The sequence below is a fragment of the Vulpes lagopus genome, chromosome 3 (genome assembly GCF_018345385.1).
Source record: "Vulpes lagopus strain Blue_001 chromosome 3, ASM1834538v1, whole genome shotgun sequence".
In the NCBI taxonomy this organism is placed as follows: domain Eukaryota; kingdom Metazoa; phylum Chordata; class Mammalia; order Carnivora; family Canidae; genus Vulpes; species Vulpes lagopus.
In genome coordinates, this window is record NC_054826.1 from 16,662,159 (window position 1) to 16,687,126 (window position 24,968).

Genomic DNA, 24,968 nt, shown 5'->3' on the forward strand with positions numbered 1-24,968 from the left:
ACCCAGTATTTGTCAGTGTGATCCCTGGATCAGTAGTATTTGCATCATCTCAGAAAATTGTTAGAAATGTCAAATCCTTGGGTATTACTCAAGACCTACTGAATTAGAAACTCTGGGGGTGAGGCCCAGCAGTCTGTGGAGCCCAGTCATTTTCAAACTTTAGCATGCATCAGAATCACCTGGAGGGCTTGTTAAACCACCAGTTCCTATCTCTCTGGAAACCTTGGATTAAGTGGGAGTGATAGACTGCATTAATAACCCTACGTTTTTTTGCCCCTCCATGTATCCAGGTTATTTCCCATGTGACTGTGTAGTTCTTCCCATTCCTTTTTAAAAAGGCAGAGACTGTTTCCTTACCCCTGGACTTTGTATTTGGCTCTAGGACTTGCTTTGACCATTAGAATTAGTTGATATGATGGGACCAAAGGCTTGAAAAGCACTTGGGGGATTGGGCTTGCACTTTTGTGCCTCTGGATCTCCAAGAGACCAGCATGTTTCCTGGCCCCCTGGTTCTAGGGGGAGGTTGAGAGACTATTGTTTTAAGTAACTGAATTTCTGTTGGGTATATGTACCTAGGATAGATAGGTAATGTCAGTTACCCAAAGCAATTATACCAGTTTTGTATACTCCCACCAGCATTGTATCAGAGTTCCTGTTGTTTACTGTGCTCCCTTTCGAACAGTTGAAATGATTAGTCTTTTTAATTTTAATGTAGTTGTATCTCATTGTGGTTGTAATTTGCATTTCCCTAAAGACAGATGAAATGAAGCAATTGATCTAGTTTTCCATATTATGATCTAGGTTCTGTGAGGACAGAGAGATTATTGTCTTTTTTGTTCACTACTGTATCTCTAGACACAACAGTGGCACATTGTAGGCACTCAATAGATATTTTTTAATAAATAGTGTAAGAGCAGAACTTGATAAACGTAGAATTGAGACTTTGCTGACTTTAGCTAATAATTGCTTCTGTGTCCTCAGTCAAGATACCTAACATCTCTAGGTCTTGGTTTTCTTGTTTGTAAAGTAAGACAGTTTAGCTCTATTATCCCTAAGATAATTTTCAAATATAAGATTGTGTGATTCTGGAACTTAATACATTGCTGTTCACATTTTGTATTATTTTGAGACCCACACTTTCACACACTTATTTTCTCTTGATTCTCTACTTTTCATTTAATGCCCTAGCTTCATTATCATTTAACTTTATTTCCTTTTTGAAATAAAACTTAGCCTACAGTGAAATACCAGTAGCAGAAATTGCACTATATCTAAATATTATTAGATATAATATCTTAAAAAGATATAATAATATCTAAAATTGGCGCTATATCTAAATATTATTCTCCACTAAATAGAACCAGAGCTCCTCCCTGAAGAAAGGGCTGATTTCCACTACTGAAGTAGGAAAAGTATGAGATGAGATTGGAACATCTTACTGCCTTGAAAGTAAAGAATTGCTTATAGGATGATAGGATGTAACGGAAGGACACAGAAATCAGCTTGAAGGAGCTGCTACTGTCCAAATCTGGGACAGTTTGAGCATCAAAGTAAATGATGATAATAAAGGATTGTAACCCATTGAATAAAAAAACCCCAAGTCTATACTGATAGGAATGAATGAATGAGAAGGAAAGTGCTCTATTACAATAGAATACTAATTAATAAATATAACAGATTGATAGAAAATCATTAATGTGTTAAAATTCGAGAGTAAAAGTTTGTTTAGAATCATGTTTAGGGGCACCTGGGTGGCTCAGTCACTTAAAGAGTCTGCCTTCGGCTCAGGTCATTATCTCAGAGTCCAGGAATCAAGCCCCACATTGGGCTCTCTGCTCAGCCGGAAGTCTGGTTCTCCCTCTATCCTCCACTTGCACTTGCTTTCTCCCTCTCTTTCTCAAATAAATAAATAAATAAATAATCAGGTGTTTATATAGTCTCAAAATATCTTTCCACAAATTCCTTATTAACTAATTACAAAGGATAACTTCACAGTGGAGAACATGGCCCATGCCACCTTAAGTGATTATAGTTAACATCACCAATAGTAGGAAAAAACTGATATCAGATGTGTCCTTATGTAATGCACTAAGAAGTACATAAAATCCACCTTTTTGATATTCCTTCCAAAAATGCATCACCTGAATCTAAATAATAACATCACATAAAACCAAGTTGATGGATTCTACAAAACACTTTGCCCATACTTTTAAAAGATATCAAGGTCAATAAAAAAAAAGTCCAAAGAAGTATTCTAGATTCAGGAAGACTTAGAAGACATGAAAATTGAATGCAATATATATGTGACCCTGGATTGGTTCCTGAACCAAGAAAAAAAATAGCTATAAAAGGAGATTATTGGGACAATTGATAAAATAGAAACTGTGGATTAGATATTTTAGATTATTTAAAATTTTAGATATTTTAAGATTATTTATTTAGATTACATCTATTTATTATTAGATTAGATAGTTAGATTTTACAAAAGTTAAATTTCCCGATTTTGTTCATTATAATGTAGTTTACCTAAGAGAATGTTTTTGTTCTTAGGAAGTACATACTAAAGTATTTAGAAGAATGGACCATATCTTTGGCTTGCTCTCACATAGTTCAGGGACACACACACACACACACAGTGGGACAAGGAAAAAGATTGTGAATGTTAAAGCAGATGAGGTAAAAATACAAACAATTGGTGAATGTGGGTGAAAGTTATGGCAGCTTCTTGTATGTGAGTTTTATGTAATTTTTTGTAAGTTTGAAATTATATCAAAATTAAAGTTATCTCCCCAACCCAAAAAATATAAAACCTTCAGACAAAAATTTTAAACAACTTTTAAAAGTTTTTAAAAATAAAAATTTAAGAAAAAATATTCTGCCTACAAATTGTTCTGTAGTTTCTAAATCAACTTTGTTTTAACTTGGTTCAATAATAAAAGTCAGTAATGTGAATGAACTAGATACTATATAGAACACACAGACTCTAATTGCTTTTTTAAGTAATTTTTTATTGTGTCATAATTGTAGATCCATAAGAGTTGCAAAACAAAAAGTATAGAGATATGTAGTGCACCCTTAACTCAGCCTTCCCCAATAGTAACATGCTATATGAATGACTCTAGTACAGTTTCAAAATCAGGAACTGACATTTGTGCAATCCAGGCATTTATTCATTTGGATTAAGCCAACTACACACTTTGTGTGGTTCTGTAGTTTTATCATACATGTTGTTGCATGTATCCACTACCATGCTGGGCATATAGAATTGTTTGATCATTATAAGCACTACTCCTTTGTACTATCAATTCATAGCCACATATATGCACTCTCATCTCTATTTGTTGGCAACCACTGATCTGTTCTTTATTTCTATAATTTTGGTATTTCTAGAATGTTACATAAATGAAATCATGTAGTTGAGATTGGCATTTTCCACTCAATATAAAATTTCATTGAGATCCTTCCAGGTTTTATGTATCAATACTTTCTCTCTTTTTTTTATTGAGTGGTATTCTATAGTGTAGATCTACCACAGTTTGCTTGACCATTCATGCATTGAAAGACATCTGAATTGTTTTCCAGTTTTGGGCTATTATAGAGAATGCTCTTATCCAGGTGCAAGTTTTTGCATGAACATTAAGTTTTCATTCCACATATACCCATGAGCTTAATTTCTTTTCTTACTTAGCACTTAGGTTTATCCTTTAAAGTTTATTCTGAAGCAATTATTTTCATACTTTGTGACAAACCATTGTTTCTTCTAGTATTTTAAAGGTATGACTAATAATGCAAAAGTAGTGATTTTAAATTTAATATTTTTAAGAAGTATATATAGGCTGTGTGAAAAAGGAGAAATAGATTCAAAATTAAGCAACTATAGTTGCCATGTTCAGGAGTTAAGATATATATATCAGTGGCTAATAGATTACTTTTTTTTAAATGGTATGACAAGAAATCGAAAGCCCCTTGGCAGTCCATTATTAAGTACCAGCCACATAATCTTTTCCTTTGTCTTAGGTTTTGTCATTCTTTAGAGACTAAAACATACTAATCATTCCCTGTCCCCAAATCTTTTTCCCTTTTTGCCTCTTACTCATGAGATTTCCTTAATGGGACATTCTGTGACTGCCTGCACCTCCAACATAAAGTTGGTTACTGTCTTTTTTTCTTTCAAAGTGCCCTGTCCTTTTCATTTAGAAAAATCATGGACTCTGGAATGTTAAGAGCAGAAACTCTGGAGTCAGACCTCTGGCAAGTTACTTAACTTTTATATGCCTCAGTTTTGTATCTTAAAATGAAGGTAATAGTAGTGTCTCAAATACCCACCATTTGCTTCAACGTGGATGGAACTGGAGGGTATTATGCTGAGTGAAATAAGTCAATCAGAGAAGGACAAACAGTGTATGTTCTCATTCATTTGGGGAATATGAATAATAGTGAAAGGGAATATAAAGGAAGGGAAAAGAAATGTTGGGAAATATCAGGAAGGGAGACAGAACATAAAGACACCTAACTCGGGGAAACGAACTAGGGGTGGTGGAAGGGGAGGAGGGCGGTTGTTGGAGGGGAATGGGTGACGGGCACTGAGGTGGACACTTGACGGGATGAGCACTGGGTGTTTTTCTGTATGTTGGTAAATTGAACACCAATAAAAATTAATTAAAAAAAATAGTAGTGTCTCTTTAATAGGATAAGTATTAAATGAACTAAAATAAATATGACTTAATGAACTCAATATAAATTAATATGAAATTAAATATGTGAATTCTTTAGAACAGTTCCAAGCATATAGTTGAGGCTAAGTATTATTATTGCTATTACTGTTGTGGAATATATCATAGTATGTAATTATATGTTACATGGTGATTATTCATAATATCACTCCTACTGGACTCTTTAAACTCCATGAAGATATTAACTATATCTGATTTTTTACCACTGTGTACATAGTACCCACTATCTGTCAGGTCCTGTTCTTGGTGTTAGGTGCTAAGTGAATGATTGCAAATGCATAAAGTATCACTTTCTTTGAAAAAATAAGAAATCAGATAAGCAAGAAAAAGGAAATTAATCACTTATAAATTTCATCACCCAGTGATAAGCACTGGTAAAGAGAAGCTGAACTACTTCCTCAAGTTCTGGCAATTCAAGGATTCTTATCAAATTTGAAAGTGTTTTATTTCTAGTTTAAGTTTAGTTTGCTTTTGAGTTTATGTGTAATAGTTAATTGTGTTTTTGTTTTGTTTTGTTTTTAGTTAATTGTGTTAAAACATTATTTGAGAAGCCTATCTTTTTATATCCCTCTTTTCTGTACACCCCCTCCCAGTTTTACTTAGATTTCTTAAACAGCAATAGAAATCCCCTGTAACATGAGATAAGGTTTCTCTTCTTAATCTTAGGTACAATCACTATCATATATATTCTGGTCTGAGGAAATCACTATCTAGTTGATATCCTAAGATATTAAGATATCCTAAGAACTTAATTAAAGAGTTCAACTGCTTTTGCTGTTTGACATCTTTATGTTAGAGATGATACTATAGCATATATAGTCACTTAATTCTGCATTTCTGTTAACCTTCTCAGAATGTATTTGCTATTGTTTTCTTTTTAGTATTCTGAGTTTCATAGAAAGTTTACTTTTGTATAACTGTGATTATTAAATAAATTAAAAACCTCCCTTAAAATTTTTAAATCCAGAGGTGCCTAGGTGGCTCAGTTGGTGGAACTCCCCCTCCCCCGCCCCCACTCATGTACATTCTTCCTCTCTCTCATTCTTTCATTCATTTGAGTGAGCATGGGCTGAAAGGACAGAGGGAGGGAGAGAAGAAAATCTCAAGCAGACTCTGCGCCAAGCTCAGAGCCTGATGTGAGGCTCAATCTCACCATCCTGCGATCTTGACCTGAGCCAAAACCAAGAGTCTAAAGTTTAACCAATTGTACCCACCCCCCTTTGTAAAATAAGTAAATAAAACTTTTTTTAAAAATTTAAAATCCACTTATCCTAATGAAAGATTGACATGTAGTAGCAGAATTTAAAGAACTGTTTTTTTCCATTTATATAAAAAATATGGCTTCTGATGTTATGAAAACCTGCATTTTATGATTAGTTCATTGAACATGAGCTTACAAATTTAGAAAACTACACATTCTGAATTTATATATTTATATCCTATAAAATAGTAAAGGGGTCCAAAGGAAGTCGTGAAAAAGATTACTATAGATAATGTGAATTAGAAATCACTTCTGTTTAGTACCTTTCCCTGTAAATTGAACTATTTAAAATAGTTTTGAAATGTAACTCCTTAGTAGGGAGCTGTTAATTATTTAAATTGACTTCTGAAAAGTCTGTCTTCCCTGAAGAGCCACCCCAATATCTTTCCACATTCATTAATCATATTATTTAATGGTTATGTTTGGGTCTTGGATTCTTTTGTGGGTTTTTAAAATCAATTACAGAAATATAGCCTGAAGGGAATATAGTGTCTTAGTCCATTCAAGCTTTGATAACAATACTATAGACTGGGTGGCTTATAATCAACAGAAATTTATTTCTCACAGTGCTAGAAACTGGGATGTCCAAAATCAAGGTGCTTGCAGATCGATATCTTCTGAGAGCACACTTCCTGGTTCATAAACTGTATTTTTGCTGTGTCTGTATATGGCAGAAGGGGCAAGTGAGCCCTTTGGAGTCTCCTTTATGAGGGCATTACCTTCATGAGGGCTCCACCTTCATAACCTAATCACCTCTCAGACGCCTCACTTCCAGATACCTTCACACTGGGGAGTAGGTTTCAACATAACAATTGTGGGGGAATACATATATTTAGTCTATAGCACATTGTTTGGCGGTAATAGATTTGCAGAAAATGATATTTGCATCTAACAAAAAAAAGTTCCCTTATTTTTTAAAAAAAAGTTTATTATAGAAAACTTAAGTACATGCTAAATAAATAGAAGAGTATAATAAATGCCCAATACCCATTACTCAGCTTAATAAACATTTGGATTTCATCTGTACTTCTTCCCATTCTCCAACCACTGCTCAGTTATCATTATTACTTTTACAGTTTTCTGGAACTTGGTAATATTTATATATACTGAAAAACAGAAAGCTTTACAATTTTCACAAATGAGGACACTCAAATAACCAGTATCTTTTCGTGATACGGAACATTTTGGGATCTGTGGGTGGCTCAGTCAGTTAAGCGTCCAACTCTTGATTTCTGCTGAGGTCATAATCTCAGTGTCATGAGATGGAGTCTAGGTTGGGCTCTGTGCTGGCCATGGAGCCTGTTTAAGATTCTTTCCCTCTTCTGCCCCTTCCCCACCTGCTTGTACGTGAATGTACACACACATACTCTCTCTCTCTCTTAAACAAAACAAGACAAACATTTTCATCACACCAGGAAATTTCTACATACTCCTTTTCAGTCATATATCATCACCACCTCCCTACCCCCAAACCCGTAAAGAACAAATTGATACGTTGGACATCATCAGAATTTATTAGGAGAATGAAAAGACAAGCAAACAACTGGGATAATACATTTGCAAAATATATACCTAATAAAGAACTTTTATCTAATACATATAATTCATATTCTTAAAAGTAAAGATTTTCAGCCTGTGCTCTAGACCTATAATTACTGGACATTAAAGCAGAGATGTTGATTTGGCAATTGGGTATATGAGTCTAGTATACAGGGGAGAAGTCAGAATAGGAGAAATAAATTTGGGAGTCATCAGTACACAGGTGTTATTTTAAAATCATGAGATTGATTGAGATTAAAAACAAAGTGGGATCCCTGGGTGGCGCAGCGGTTTAGCGCCTGCCTTTGGCCCGGGACACGATCCTGGAGACCTGGGATTGAATCCCACATCGGGCTCCCGGTGCATGGAGCCTGCTTCTCCCTCTGCCTGTGTCTCTGCCTCTCTCTGTGTGTGTGTGACTATCATAAATAAATAAAATTTTAAAAATAAACAAAAACAAAGTAAGAACAGGAGGATGAAAAGGGACCAATACAAAATTTAAGGGTGGCCACCTAGTATGAGGAAAAACTAGGAGGATTTGTTGGAAAACAAAAGAATTGTTCAAACAGGAGAATGATCAACTCTGTTGAATGGTAGGTCAAAGGAGGCTGTCCATTTATTTAGAAATGTAGATGCTCTTATTAACTGTGACAAGACACCTGGTGGATTGATGAGAATAAAAGCACATATAATTTCAATAGAATGAAGGAAAATTAGAGATGAGTATAGACAACCGAAGTAATTTTTCTGTAAAAAGGAACAGAAAAATTAAGCAGTTGAAGGGACCCTGGGGTCCAATATAAGGGGTTTGGGGTGTTTTTGTGTGTAAGAGTAGGGGAACTTAACAGCATATCAATGTTTACATGCTGATTGGAATGATCCAATAAGAGGGAAAATTGATGATGAATGAGAGAAGAGAACTGCTGGAATGATTATCTTTGAATGAATTAGGACAGAGAAGGGATCAATAATGCAGATAATGCAGAAGTGATAATGATTTTTTTGCATATCTTCCTCTGCTCTTTCTTAATTATTCTTTCAGGTATTCTAAGTAATGATCTGTTGAATTAGAGAAATTTCCTAAAGTATAAAACATACTCCATTTGGTTTCCTCCTAAGTTGTATTGAAGAATTCGTTATTCCTAGGGACTATGTCACTTAATGAGATTAAAAAAAAAAAAAAAAAGCCAGAGTTTCTTGAAAAGATTTTTAAGGAAGCCAAATTCAAATAGCTAACAGAACCAAAATGACTGATAAGACTATTACATACTTTTATAATTTAACGTTAATATAGAAGTCTCGGTGCAAGGAGGGATTTCTTATATTTTATATTTATCCCCCCAAAAAGTTTTCTTGTGTGCGTTTAAAAAAAAAATTGCAAACCTTGGAATCTACAGCTTTCTAATGGTATTGAATAATCAATTCAGGAGAATCTGGCCAATCTTTGATGGACTTAGTAAAAAAAAAAATGTGAACTTTATATTAAAAAAAAAGTAGTATATGATCCAGTAATTCCAATACTGGGTATTTATCCAAAAAATATTAAAATACTAATTCAAAAAGATATATGCACCCCTGTGCCCTTTGTTTATTGCTACATTACTTACAGTAGCCAAATTATGGAAGCAGCCCAAGTGTCCAACGATAGATAAATGGATAAAGAAAAGTGGTGTTTGTGTGTACAATGAAATACTATTCAGCCATAAGAAAGAATGAAATCTTGCTATTTGCAATAGCATGAATGTATCTAAAGAGTATCATGCTAAGCCCAGAGAAAGAGAAATATCATATGATCTCACTCATATGTAGAACTTAAGAAACAAATGAACAAAAAAAAAAAAAAGAGAGAGAGAGAGAGAGACACAAACAACAAAAACAAAAAGACTTAACTATAGAGAACAAACTGATGGCTACCAGAGGGGAGATGGGTAGGGGAATGGGTGAAATAGGTGAAAGGGGTTAAGAGTACACTTATCTTGGTGAGTACTGAATAATGTATGGAATTGTTGAAGCACTATACTAATATAACACTATATGTTAACTGTACTAGAATTAAAATTGGAAAAATATGGGATGCCTGGGTGGCTCAGGGGTTGGGCGCCTGCTTTCAGCTCAGTTCGTGATCCCAGGATGGGGGATTGAGTCCTGTATCTGGCTCCCTGCGAGGAGCCTGCTTCTCAGAACTCTGCCTATGTCTCTGCTTCTCTCTCTGTGTCTCTCTCAGTCTGTGTCTCTCATGAATAAATAAATAAATCTTTAAAAAAATAAAATTAGAAAAATAGATAAGCGATCTTTATTTCTAAAAGCAAGTGAATTTAAAACTTTTATAGTAGTTGAAAGTGTGCCCTCTTGTGGCCCATTTGGTGATTTCACATAAAAGCATTTTGTCTTTTATTTCAGATTAAATCAATCATGTATCATCAAATGCGTTATGGCCAGAAGTTGAGACCTACATCTTAATGGCATAGTCCTAAACCTCACTTAGAAGGAAATAAAATCTCTATTGTTTGAACTTTCATTTCTAATACCTTAATATAGAAAATATTCTCATGGTATAAGCACAGTCTCAACCTTTATTTAAGGGTTTAAGATTGACCATTTCTTTTGCAGTGGAACAGAAAGTGAGAAGTAAAATATTTGGTGTGGAGATATGGATTAGTAACTCAAATAATTCATAGCAGCACTGGAAATTTTCTCCATGGCTTCTCTGTAAAAAAAGAAAAAAAATATTAATTCCAGGACTAGGACTATTTTTTCCTGATGCAGTTTGTATTTTTGCATATTTTGTTAAGATTAGACATAGTATAACTACTCAGCAGGCCTCTGCTAGTCAATTTAACTCTAATAATCATCTGGGACCTTTTAAAGTTCTATGAGCTTTTGTTACAGTTGGTTTATATAAAAATGCATGTGAAACAAATTGATAAGAACAAGGAAGAAGACTGATTATAGAAATACATAAAGTTTTACTAATTATTATACTTCTCAGTGAACATACACATTCTCTTTAAAGTGATTTTTGAGACACCCTTAAATTTCAGCCTGATTTGTGATTTTTCTAATAGTACTTAATAGTGTAACTATATCTTTTATTACATATTATATACATTATGATATAGTTTCATTACTAGAATACACACAGGAATAACACACATTTATTGATATTCAGCATGGTGGCTGCAGGAAGCTCAGGGTTCCAGAAGCAAAGCATGTATCCAAAGAGTACATTAAAGAGCTGTGTTGCCTGTCTGTCTGTCTGTCTGTCTATCTATCTATCTATTGCTTTTATTTTGTGTTTCTGTTATTTAATGGAAATAACTTAGAACTCTAGAAAAATAGAAATGTCTTAAAGAAGTGAGTATTTTCACAGTGTGGCTGATTGGGAACTGTTTTTGAGCTAGGATTTGAGGAACATCTTTTGGAAGTATCTTAAACAGAATGTGAAGTATTTATTCTTCAGTACATTTTAGGCAGGTAGCTTAACTAAAGTGAAAGGATTCTGCTAAAGAGGTGCCACTCTCAAGAGAGTCATTGTTACCTGTTTAAAATAGTGAGTAGTACAACTTAGATGTATTTATTTACTTATCTGGCTATTTAGGATTTATATTCCACTTCTTTCCCAAAAGAATTTGAGGCAGCTTATACTGTTCAACATAATATAAACTGAGACAATAAAAATATACTGGTTTTAAACCCTCCTTCCCTCACCACTCAGAAATAATATAATAACATTGGTGAGGAAGAAAGATGTTAATTAGCTAAATATTCTACTTGTGTAGAATTTCAGTTTGTTCAAAATGTTATAATCCTGAAAGGTGACAACATAGTGTAAAGAATACTGAACTAGAAATCCAAACATTTGTATTCTAGTCTTGACTCGGTCAATTACTAGCTATGAGACCTTGAATACACATTTAGTTTCTCTGAGGAACAATTTCCTTACCTTTTATTGGTTTATCTTTCTGTCATAACAGTGTAGATGTTTCCCGGTTTTATGTCCATCGGATATGTATGAGAATATAAGGTTTGGTTAGAAACATCTGAGTTCAAATCCCAGCTCTATTCTGTGCTGTCTGTAAAACCACAGACAAAGCAAACGTTTAGGTTCTGAGCCTTCATTTTTGCATCTGTGAGATAGAGATAATCTTCACAACCCTCTGACTTTGGTAATGATTAAGGAAAGATATATGTCTCACACATAAGTGCTAAAAAAAAAATCTCCACCCACAATGTTACCTTGTCTCTTGCCTATCTCCTGTTATTACAGTTTGGATGTTATCAGTCCTCTGTGGATCATTTTCATAACTACAGCTGTAATTCTGACTGCTTTTGTTAGTTGTGGAGTTTCCAGCTTTCTACTTTAGACATCTCCAACTAGATATTATACTAGCATTTTAATCTGAATAAGTCCAAAATCAGACCATTATTACATGTCGGTACTGCAGTATTCAACAACTTTCTGCCTCCATTCTCTCTCTCTGTGCCACTCCATCTTCCTTATAGTCACTTATATTAGTCTTTTTGAAAGTTTAAAGTTCACTTATATCAAGAGTATGTGAAATAAGAAAAACAGTCACTACTTCAAAACAAACCCCTTTGCAAGCTCCAGTTCATCTTTCTAGGCTTATGCTCTGGCTAAAGTGTCTATGAATGCATCCTGCATGTTCTGTTAGTCTTTAGCACCTAGCAAGTGCCTTCACACAATGGATTCTTTTTTTATTTTTTCCATACAGTAGATTCTTAACATAGGTTTCATAGAGGGTTATTTAAATATCTCAGAGACATCTGTGTACATTTAGCGGCAGTTATTAGAAGATTGATTTTAATGTTTTCCATTTTTATACATGTTTATGTCCTCGTTTTTCTGAGTACAAAAGTAATATTCTGATAGTTTTTAAAAATGCTCAAGTAGAACAGATACAAATACTACAAAAATGGGAATTCCCCAAAATCCCAGAATACATCCCATCCCCTAACCACTGTTAATGGTTTAAATTAAAATATATTCTTAAAAAGAATGTTTTTCATGCCTAGACTGTCATTTGCATAAGAATGTGTTTTAAGCTAAAATAGGGGCTTGAACTGTACATACATTGGTATTATTTTCAGCTAGCTATATATGTTGTGTATCTTTTCATGAATTTTTGTTTTTATTTTTATTTTTTTGAATTTTTGTTTTTAATTAAAGTTGATGCAGATTGTGGAAGGATTAAAATATATGGAGTACCCATAGTAAAATTGGTTCAGATTTTAATTCAGTGAGTCTTTCTCTCCTCCCCTGGATGATTATCCCCTTTACAACATGCCTGTGGCCAAACTCAATTTTTGAGGGGTAGGTACTGTTTCCATCTTGTTAACCACTACAACCATTACCCTTTGTTTGCCTAGCATAGTGTCTGACACAATGTTACAAAATAAATATTATAAATATTATTTGTTGCACCATAATTAAGGACTAAATACTGTAGAAAGATGGTGTGACTTGGATTCAAACCCAGTCAGTGTGACTATTTCCTTTCTTCACATCTCTATTGACTATACAACATGATTTTTAATTAGTGTATAGTAATCTTTTGTGTATTGAGCATCATTTATTATATAAGTCTTGTTAAACTTTAATAATATTGTTGGACATTTTAATTGTTATGTAAAATGTCCATGTATCAGCCTGAGTTTGACTTCAGCTGTATGACCTTAGGCAAATTACTTATTTTTTCGTACATCACTTTCCTCATTAAGTAAAATTGTAATATTAGTACCTCAGTGTCATATAAGGATTAAATAAGAGTATATTTACCTATTTAATTTTTATTAGATAGGTGTCAGTAAATGTTATCATTACTAGCAGTTTTTCACTACTGAAGAATTGTTGTACAGACAAGATGGTACACATTTCTTGCTTATAGAGTACACTCTGGCTGTCCAGGAAAGTTTATCTACCGTTAGATTATGAGAGCACCTTTTATTCCAAATCCATCCCAATTTGAATATTATTACTATAACTTTTGCCAATAATTTTTCATTTGCGTTTCTTTTGTTTGTATCAAGAAACCATAAATTTTAAAGTGAAATTAAATGAACAAAGAACCAGGGCCTTTAAAAATCTTGTCAAGTGCTTAGATGTCTACATCATATTCATTACAATGGGTTGAAATGAGAATTTACCATAGTATCTTCTACTAATTTAGAATTATTTTAATTAAACTAAGCCATTCTAAAATCAATTGTTTAGTTTTTTTGTGTTTGACTTAGTTCTTAGTATTACAAAATTTAGGGGTTTTTTTCTCACTTTTTACTGCCAGTATTTATTTCAGCTACCTTATCGATTACAATCAAGTAATTGTAGGTGGGTATGCCTACGATGATTTTTTTTAAGATTTTATTTATTTATTCATAGGGACACACACACACACAGAAAGAGAGAGAGGCAGAGACACAGGCAGAGGGAGAAGCAGGCTCCATGCAGAGAGCCTGATGTGGGACTCGATCCAGGGTCTCCAGGACCACGCCCTGGGCTGCAGGTGGCACTAAACCGCTGTGCCACCGGGGCTGCCCTTCCTACAATGATTATACATATTTGTAACACTATGGTGAATTATATACTGGAACTTCAAATAATTTATATCTTTCCAAAGTAGGGATTTATTATACTATTGAAAAGACCTCCTTTTCCCAATTCACCTTTGTTTCTCCTGTTTTCCCGGATGTGTATTTTTTTAGTTAGCAGTGTTACTGCTAATTTTCTGGATCTCTGTTACACTCCAGGTAGTATGTCAGGTGATTTATATGCATTATTTTGTTGCATTTTCATCACCACTTAGGTGGGCTTCTATGTTCCCGCTCCCTCTTCCATTTCTTTCAGTTGGCAACTTTGACACTGCTTTGCCTTGGTGACCCACAATTAGACATTTTACCTGGCAGTATGCAATGTAAACTTACATTTCTGTTCCTTCTGTCTCTCTCAGTGTTGATCTCAACTCATTGATTTTATTTTACAATCCACTAATTGATCACCATTTATAAATTTTAACTAAAGTACTGCCTTAAGTGACAGTTCTAAAGCATTCATTATAATCTCCTTTCCCATTTGGTTACCGTTTCCTTCTGAACACATTGTTCCCCCCGGGATAATAATTTTCAGCTTCAGTTTCAGCAGTTTCATGAAAGATAGTATACTCTTATTTTATTTTATTATTTTTTTAAAGATTTTCTTTATTTATTCATGAGAGACACAGAGAAAGAGAGAGAGGCAGAGACACAGGCAGAGGGAGAAGCAGGCTCCATTCACGAAGCCCGATGTGGGACTCGATCCTAGGCCTCCAGGATCACGCCCTGACCCAAAGGCAGACGCTCAACCGCTGAGCAACCCAGGTGTCCCTATTTTATTTTATTTTATTTTATTTTATTTTATTTTATTTTATTTTATTTTATTTTATTTTATTTTATTTTATTATTTTATTATTTTTTTATTTTATTTTATTTTATTTTATTTATTTTTGATACTATCCTTTTATAGAGCCAGGTAGACCCAACACTGCCCAATCCAGAGCCAGAAATGTCATGTCTAATTAGTTAGAGTTCTGCATATTCCTTTTTAGAATTCTAGGAATGTTCTTTCTTGATGGACTCTGATCACTTTCCAACATAGGCAGCAGCATTTCCACAAATTACTCATATTCATCAACATCTGTGACTTTAGCTAAAATTGTAAGTCCATTTCTACCAAAGTCTTCTCCTGTTCTTCAAAAGCTTGGCTTCCAATGAAATCTGCATAGTTCAGCAGTGAGGTGTAAATATATTTGTCAGTAGTCACCTACTCAGTCTGTACATTCAAGTACTTTAAACCAAAAAAGCATTGTTGCTTTCCTTTCTTTCCCCACTTACTTCCAGTTTTCAGTTGACATCACAGTAATAACATGTTATAAAGCACAACGATCTTATGGTTAAGTTTATTAATCTCCTAATCCATATGTGGTAACTAATTAAATCATTTTGGGGGCTAAAAACTCTAGCCTGGGTTGGATCTGCTTTACATGTTACCTGGGATTTAGGAAAACAGAGTAAAGTTAGTTAGCCCACAGTGGAACCCTCTTGCAGATTGTTCTCTATTGGTTCCTGTCCTCTGAATTAAATAACATGGTCACTTGTTACTTAATCTGTTTGAGTAGAGCAATTTACATTTACAGTAGTCATACAAAAATAACAAGATGTTTTGTGCTGTTCTGTACATAATTTGCATGCAATTATTTTTTCCCATTAATTACTAAGCATAAACTGGAACTTTTTTATTAGCCTAAATTTAGAAAAAATCTGTCACGTTTTGGTGATTTCTGTCACATTTTAAATTCTTTTCTTTTAAGTGCTTGATAGAATCGCTAAATTTGCATTGCTTCCTTAAATTTCTTCAGTGTTAACCAAATTAATAACTTCAAAGAGTGAAGTCCCCAGTATAACAAGGCAAATGTAAGGTAGCCAGTATTATATCTTTCTTATACTATTTCCTGTACTATTTCCTTTCAGCGGGCTCCTACTAGCAAACTTTATGTCATTATTCATTAGAGTAAAGCAGAGTTGTATCCTTGGCTGGCTACTAGAAAAGAATTTCTTGTACATATGAAGAACATAAGTGTAAGAAAAAAAAAAAGAAATGATTACCAAAAAGACAAGGTAGTTGTTAACTATAGAAGGAACTAAGGTGCTAACTTTTTAGATGGTGGTTCTATAGATGTTTACTTTATAATTCTGTTAAACCATGCATACATGTTTTATGAACTTGAGGAAAAAGAAAATATATTTCTTTAAGATTTTGTTTATTTGTTCATGAGGCACAGAGAGGCAGAGACCTAGGAAGAGGAAGAAGCGAGCCCAATGTGGGACTCGATCTCCAGACCCAGGATCACGCCCTGAGCTTAAGACAGATGCTCAACCGCTGAGCCACCCAGGTGTCCCAAGAAAATTCTTAATTTTAGCTACCTGTATAATTCTACTTTTATTTTTTTTTTAAGATTTATTTATTTATTTGAGAAAAAGAATGTGTGAGGTGAGGGGCAGAGGGAGAGAACCTTTCAAGCAGATTCATGAGATCATGACCTAAGCCAAAACCAAAAGTCAGATGCATAACCTACTGAGCCACCTAGGCACCCCTGTATACTATTACAAAAAAAAAAAAAAACCTTATTTGCAAAATTATTGTAAGGGGAATTATTAGTGTTGTATCATTTCACTATTTTAAAGTTTACAACTCAAAACTTAGAGGTTCTCTTAACAGTGACTGATAAGCAGATACAACCTCAAGAAAGATGTTTAAACTGGAAATTATAATTCCGTTTTCTGTTGTAGCACTGTGTTTTAGTTGACATGCAGTAGACTTCTATTTACTAATGAGTTTATAAAGTTATTTAATAAAAGCATATCTTGGATTAGTGTACACCTTATTAAAATGTTGTATTGTATACTCCAAAAAAGGTTCTTCAGTAAGTACACTGTTTAAGGAAAAATAAAGGTTCCAAAAACCACATGTTAAAATTAAGATGAGAAAAATTGGGGGACATTGAACAGAATGGAAAACATGTTCAGGAATTTTACAGAATGTACACACAGACAAACAGAATTACATCATAATAAAACTGACTATTTAAGTCAACTAGGTTATATAGGAACATCAAAATGTTAACACATTTCTCTGTCCTTTATGTGGTTGTATATTAATTATGTGATTGGTTGATACAAAGAACATGGAGTGGTAATTGGGAAGACAAGGTAAGCACATGAACATTAATTATATAAGAATGAAACAAGATAAGTTTCAAAAAATGGCACAAAGGAATATATAATTATTTACAAAAGAATGTTGAACTATAAGTGAAGGTTAGATTAAGATAGGCTTTTAGCTGAATTTGAAGTTTCATGAAGTGTAGTAAGAACTTGCCCTAAATCTTGAAGAATTATAGGATTAAGGCTAAAGTATAGATGGGCTACCCAGGTAGGGGGATATATAGGTAAATAAATACAAATATGAAAATACAAGGTGGATTCAAGATAATCTGATCAGTGTGGTTAAAGAGGATGGTTTATGTAGGACAGTAGTAAAAGACATAGCTAGCAAGGTAAGTTGAAACCTTTAATGGTTTATGATGTGGAGAATCATAGTGCTTGTCAAAATTGAGTATCTCAGTTTAGTAATATAGACTACTGGTTACACAGGCTTCTTAAGCCAGGTTGCTTTTGTTCTAATCTTTCCCTACATGTTACTTTAAGCTCCCTGTTAATTAATTTCCTCACCAGTAAAATGCAGAAAATAATAGTACATACCTTATAATGTTGTTGTGAGAACTAAATGAGTCAATATATGCAAAGCACTTTGCAGGATCTAATGTATGATAACATATATATGAATGGTAGCTATTATTGTTACATAGGTTGACAAACAAGAAAAGCAGAATATCTTATTTTTTATAGGCATTTCCCTAATAGTATTATATTTGATATATTTTTACAAATAATTGTCTGGTTTTTTTTATTGCAGTGTTTGGGAAATGGAAAGTAATGACAGCTGGCACCTGAACTAAGTACTTTTATAGGCAACACCATTCCAGAACTTCAGGATGAATGGGGATATGCCCCATGTCCCCATCACTACTCTTGCGGGGATTGCTAGTCTCACAGACCGTAAGTTTGGTTAATTTATCTAATTTATTTTCTATTCTGTGTTAACAATGATTTTAAGAGAGACTATAGAAAAAAATTAGTTGTCATAAATAACAAATTATTTAAAATGCTAGATTTTGAATGACAACATTATTCCTTTGGTTTATTGTCATGCATGTAAAGTAACAAAATTAATATAGTCAATGAATATAGGATCATTTCTGTTTGATCCTAGAACCATTAGAAAATGATGGCATTTGCTTGTTTAAAGGTCTTAAACAATAAAAGGACTAATGCAGTAGTCAAGACCAAAGATGAGACAAAGCATTAAAGTAAAAATTAAAACTGAAGAAGCATGGATTCGCATATAGGGACAAATATAGACTTTTTAAAAAGCATTTCTAGAAATGGTAACTGAAACTGTCCTTTAAAGAAGGGTTGATAGCTTAACTTAATCTAATTTCTTAGCAATGTTCATTTTGGATGTCATCTTCAGTAATCTGTTGGGAGTTTGTCATAGATATCAGCAGCCCCTTTTACTCTGGTCATTTAAGTTCAAAGACCTTTGTCATCCTTTTGAGATTTACTTAGTATAACACAGTTTTTTAGGGACTTTATGGTAGCCAACTCTAACTTGAATCCTTAGTCCCTGGGTAATGATACAAAAAACAGCCTATAGTGTTAATCCAGTGTCATCCTATCTGACGAAATAAAGGGAAAAAGGGATAGGAGAGAGAAGAGTAGAAGATGAGGATATCACATTATGCAAGCTTTGGGGCTTTATAGTAAAGGAGCTATGAGAAAATAATTTTAAGACGTGTTTTTATCTGTGCTTAGTAGTCCTTGATATTATTTTCCTGTTGTTGTTAATTTCCAACTGGTTTTAATGGAAGTAAAATAGTTAATAGCTGATAGCTTTGGGGTTAGGAAACTAACATGGCTAGTTTGTAAAATCTGAGATAAGAAAGTAGCTAGTGGAGTTAGGATAACACAGGTAAGAAAACTTCTGAAACTGTCTGTTTTCATTGTCATTTTGGTATAGGTAAAGCATAAACTCATATAGGAGTGCCAAATCAGATATACTACCAGGGATTTATTTTTGGTTATCCTCCCTGTTAGCTCAGTTGTACCTTATATAAAGAGTTTGCCCAATAAACCCTTTATTAAGTAATAATTTGTTTTCTGTATTTTTATTGATAAAAAACCTGTTATTAGCCACTGGGGCTGACCAGCCTATTACACTGTATAGGTGATTAGAAATTAAGCCAAAAACAAAGATACTTTAATTAACTTTCTTATCTTTTACTTTAGACAAATGAATAGATTTCCATTATGTGAAGAGACAGTAAATAGCTGAATTTAAACTACTATATAAACATTTATGTCCTTTTGTTTGCTGTTAGAGTAGAATGAAGAGAGGAGAGAATGGTTTAGGAATTTATAACTGAAAGCATAACTCCTTAGATATTTGGCTTCCTCCAGAATCCCTATTCTTTTTTTTTTTTTTTTTTAAATTTTATTTATTTATGATAGTCACACACACAGAGAGAAGGAGAGAGAGAGGCAGAGACACAGGCAGAGGGAGAAGCAGGCTCCATGCACCGGGAGCCTGACGTGGGATTCGATCCCGGGTCTCCAGGATCGCGCCCTGGGCCAAAGGCAGGCGCCAAACCGCTGCGCCACTCAGGGATCCCCAGAATCCCTATTCTATAAATGTCCTTCTGCTAAAGTGATCTATTTATTTTTTATATATACTTAAGCTTTTAAAAAACACAATACTTGTCTATCTGGTGAAAAGTTTGGTATAATTACTTGGTTTATTTATATGGGACTAGTGATTCCGATAAATCTCAGAAGCAAAAATAAATGAGATTAATGAATGTATTCTCAATTCTTAAAAGTTACTTTTTAAGCCTACCTTTTTGGCTACTCATTTATTAAATGAATAAAGATTTAAGATATGGAAAGTCATGCCTATAAAGGAGTTGAGTTTTATTCTTAGAGAGGAATAAACTCTGTTACTGCCCAAGTGATGTTTCAGGGTTCTATAGAGTTGATTGGGGCTTTTGGGGGAGAGGTAGAATGCATTTTAATAATTTGTCACATTAATATTTGTAACTTTTTTTAATCCCAAAATATTTGTAAGCAAATTTTTATTTTTATTTTTTTTGTAAGCAAATTTTTATAAGCAAATATTGTGAAAAGACTTCTTACAGTCACTCAAGTTCTAATAATCTGATTTTATTCCAAATAGTCCTGAACCAGCTGCCTCTTCCATCCCCTTTACCTGCTACAACTACAAAGAGCCTTCTCTTTAATGCACGAATAGCAGAAGAGGTGAACTGCCTTTTGGCCTGTAGGGATGATAATTTGGTTTCACAGCTTGTCCATAGCCTCAACCAGGTATCAACAGATCACATGTAAGTATAATTTAAAAGTAAAAAATTTTGGTCTAAGAGAGTCAATATTCCTGGTTTTATTCTTTATTTCAGAAATTTTACATACATAGTTTAGTTTTAAAATATATGAATATCCAAGTGAGCCTTACAATGAGATTTATTGTTATTTTGAGACGATAGTTCTGACCCATGTAGCTATATGAAGATCTTTTCAACTCTTTTTGAATAATTTTGGGATTCATCAAGGTGGATCTGGGGCAGGGAGGTCTAAAGTTGCTCAAGAAGCTGTCACCCTCTTGGTATTGCTAGAGTGGATATAATTCCCACACACTAGGGACTACACTACTAGCTTTATTTGGAATAGGCTCACATGCTTTCCAAAGGAAGTTAACCAAAACTCCAGGACTGCCTCTATGGATGGCTACTACAAAATTGAGAGTAATTTTCCTTAGGATTTATCATACCATCTGAACATAAGTGTTTATTTTCACACAGTAGATTTTTTAAAATAACAGAAACATAAGTTATATATCTTGTTTATAAAATCTTTGCATATGAATATACTTTAAAAAATTTTTACTGCAAAACTAGTACATACTTACAATATCTTAACATGGAAATGTATAAAAAGTTCAGTTTCTCGGAGTGCCTGGCTCAGTTATAGAGCTTGTGACTCTTGATCTCAGGGTTGTAAGTTTGAGCCCCTTGGGTACAGAGATTACTTTAAAATCTTAAAAAAAAAAAAAAAAAAAAGCTAAATCTCTCACTCTTATCCCTTCACATCTCATTTATACAGTGGTACTCATGTATTCTTCCTTTTTTAATTTTTGCTTTTTTTTTTAAGTTTTATTTACTTATTTGAAAGAGAGAGTGCATATGTGAGCAGGGGTTTGTGGAGGCAGAAGGAGAGGTACAGACTGCCCACTGAGCATGGAGTTGAACACAGGGCCCAGTCCCAGAACCCTGAGATGATGACCTGAGCTGAATCAAGAGCTTAACCAACAGAGCCACCTAGGCATCCCTAATTTTTGTTTTTATTTTTTTTATTTTTTTTATTTTATTTTATTTTATTTATTTATTTTTTTTTTTATGATAGTCACAGAGAGAGAGAGAGAGGCAGAGACACAGGCAGAGGGAGAAGCAGGCTCCATGCACCGGGAGCCCGATGTGGGATTCGATCCCGGGTCTCCAGGATCGCGCCCTGGGCCAAAGGCAGGCGCCAAACCGCTGCGCCACCCAGGGATCCCTAATTTTTGTTTTTAATTTAAAGATTCATTATTTAGAGGTATGAGAATAAAACATATTATAATGGAGAAGTGATGACTCTTCCAGTAATATATTTAATGTGAGTTGTTGATGGAAAAACTGAGAAATAATTGGTAAAAATTAAAAGGAAATCTAATACTAATAATGTCACTCCAGAAATTGAAGTGTCTAAATATTATATTACTATTTATATCTATACATACTTAATAATTATCACCAAATATTTAGAAAGATAAATAGCACATATACATTTATGATTTATTTTTTTGGAGAACTGCTTTAAGATTGCCCTAGAGATATATTGAAATTTATCATTGGACACCATCTTTATAAATCTTTCTTATTAGGTTTAATGAGCAGAACAGAGACATGTAGAATGTAAAGTTGAAAACACTATGTGTATTTCATTTTACCATTTATGTTCCATCGTTGAAAATTTAATTTGCTCCTTACTTTCAAGTATATTGACAATTACAACTATGCTTAACCACTTGCTTGGGGTTTTTTGCTACCTGATGTCTTTATTTGAGAAAAGAATATTAGATGGAAAAATTACATAATCTCTGGGTCTTGTCTTAACCAGTGTGGCAGCATTATTTCATTCAGAGAACATTCTCAGAAAGGCAGACTCATATTCAAATGTAAGAGAGAAAATATATTCTAAACCCAAACATCAGCTTCTGTGCATAATTATCATCTCTGATAATTATATCATCCATTATTTTGAATACTTTAGAGTAGATTCTGTTTTCTACTTTGAAACTAATGTGAACATTCTTTTCTTTTTTTTTTTTTTTTAAGATTTATTTGTTTGTTCATGAGTGACACAGAGAAAGAGACAGGCAGAGACATAGGCAGAAGGAGAAGCAGGCTCTTCGCAGGGAGCCTGATGTGGGACTCGATCCCAGATCCTGGGATCACGTCCTGAGCCGGAGGCAGATGCTCAACTGCTGAACCACCAGGTGTCCCTAATGAGAACATTCTTAAATAAACTCATAGTTCCATAAAATAATGTTTGGGCCTTTTTGTCCCCTCTCACTCTGTTTAAAATAAAATGAGGAAAAATGTTTTCCTTAGAAGAACTCTTCACTGTCATTTTGATAACTATATTCCAGGAATAGCATCTTTGAAATCCGTGAAATTGATAGACATCTTTTGTGATTTTTTTTTTTTTTTTTTTTTTTTGCTGTAAGTTCTTGATTTTCTACCTCAGTCTTTTCTGAATTTCACTAGTGAATTGCTATCTAACTAAAACATAGAATAGGGAATTCTCAATCACTATTTTAATTTTTGATACTTATTTTTTTAATTCCAGAGAATTGAAAGATAACCTTGGCAGTGATGATCCAGAAGGTGACATACCAGTCTTGTTGCAGGCCGTCCTGGCAAGGAGTCCTAATGTTTTCAGGGAGAAAAGTATGCAGAACAGATATGTACAAAGTGGTGAGATTTTTCATTGAATTTTATATTATTGTATTTTTTTGTGGCTCTCCTGTCAGAGCTTGCATGTAATTAAATTAAAGTGTCTCCTTTAATAAGGTAGCCTAGTCTCTGAATGCTGTGTTGATACCTTGAATCCAGCCAAGAGAAAGTAGGAAACTAAATGGGTGTTAATATTCTTGCAGTTTAATATGTAACTAAATTCCTTGAGAATTAGAAGTGTATTTTGTTAAATATTTCAGAATGTATTCGTTTATTCAGTCAAAGAGCTTTAGAAGTCTTTTTTATTTTAGGAAATCATGGAATTGATAAGAAAGGAATATTTTCATTAATCAAATAATAAAAATATATAGAGCTTTTCAATATATAGTACTTGTAGTACTTGTATAAATAATTATACCAAGTATTAATTTTAGTACTGATGATTACATTCAGTTATATAGTAACTGGTTTAACACTTCTGTTGCCATAGCAACAGAAAAGTAGGCTTGTAAGTATTATTGTATTATTAAGGAAAAAAATCTATAATAAATACCATAAAAAGCAGAAGAGTATGATATTCAACATAGATAAAATTTTTATGTAGTCAAGGAGTACCCATGAACATCTTTACTAAATCTGACAAGCCCAGGTACTTATTTGCCTCTCAAAATTAAAATAGTCAGAAGGGAAGAGGTTAGACAACTCAGAAGGTCCGACTTAGTTAACTGATGAATTGTATTCAAGAATATTGTCAATTTTATTGACAATACCTCCATGAAGCCCTCCACTCCATCTCCTAGTTTTGACTTATTTTTTTAAACTAGTATTTGTTAATTTTGTAAATGTCTCTGTGAGCTGTTTTTTTTAAAATAGTTGTATAGTTACTATCCATTCCCTAAATTGCATCTGTAGAAATGCCTCTGCCCAAATTCCCCTTTCATCAAATTGAAGGCAGATCTGCAGGACTACACTATCTGTGTACCAGAACCAACAAGCTAGGTTGCTGTAGGAGGAGACAGATAGGCATAGTGAAAGTAAATTTAGAATTAAAATGCTCTGAAAGAATGTTGCAATGAAAGAAATTACGGAGAGATCATTGATTGGAAGAAAAACTTACAGGATAGGAACATTAAGTTTAAGATAATGTGAATAGATATAAAATTGAATAAAAGAAGTCTTCCAAAGCTATTTAAACTACATTATGTAACATTTTAAAATACTTAATTTGGGTACTAAATCATTCTAGTTAAAAACTGAGTTTTCATCTTTCAGTCACACATTTTGTAATTTATACTACATGCGGTTATATTTTACTCAAAAATATTGATTTCTCCATATCATATTTTGTGAAAACATAAACTTAGCATTAAAAAATGAATTGATTTAATGCATATTATGATTTTTTTTCCTAAGCATTTCCCTGGTGATAGTCGGCTTAAAATTTTAAAAAGTGATTCTTGTTTGCTAAATGTAAATGGGAGTCACACATATGAAGCCAATTTAATAATATGCAAATCACTTTATTTTAATTCTTTGGAACTTTGAAATAATCAGAAAGGACTTTTAGAAATTTCATTTGCCTTCTTCTTTTTTTTTTAATAAAGCCATTGCTGTCAAACTAGTAATTCCAGCTTGTCCCAAATATTTTTTAGCTCTCATCTCATAGAGAATTGCTCTCCCTCAAAAAAAAAAAATAATAAT

The 24,968-nt window shown here is 33.5% G+C and overlaps 1 protein-coding gene across 2 annotated transcripts in view; it reads left to right on the forward strand.

Moving 5' to 3' along the window:
• NIPBL (NIPBL cohesin loading factor) overlaps window positions 1-24,968 on the forward strand; it is a 201,016-nt gene that overhangs the window by 69,690 nt on the left and 106,358 nt on the right. For both annotated transcript variants that reach the window (XM_041750312.1, XM_041750311.1), the window contains exons 2-4: window positions 18,059-18,201; window positions 20,435-20,600; window positions 23,161-23,288. In XM_041750312.1, the coding sequence (XP_041606246.1) occupies window positions 18,138-18,201; window positions 20,435-20,600; window positions 23,161-23,288 (358 nt within the window). In that variant the 5' untranslated portion in view covers window positions 18,059-18,137. The remainder of the gene's footprint in view (window positions 1-18,058; window positions 18,202-20,434; window positions 20,601-23,160; window positions 23,289-24,968) is intronic.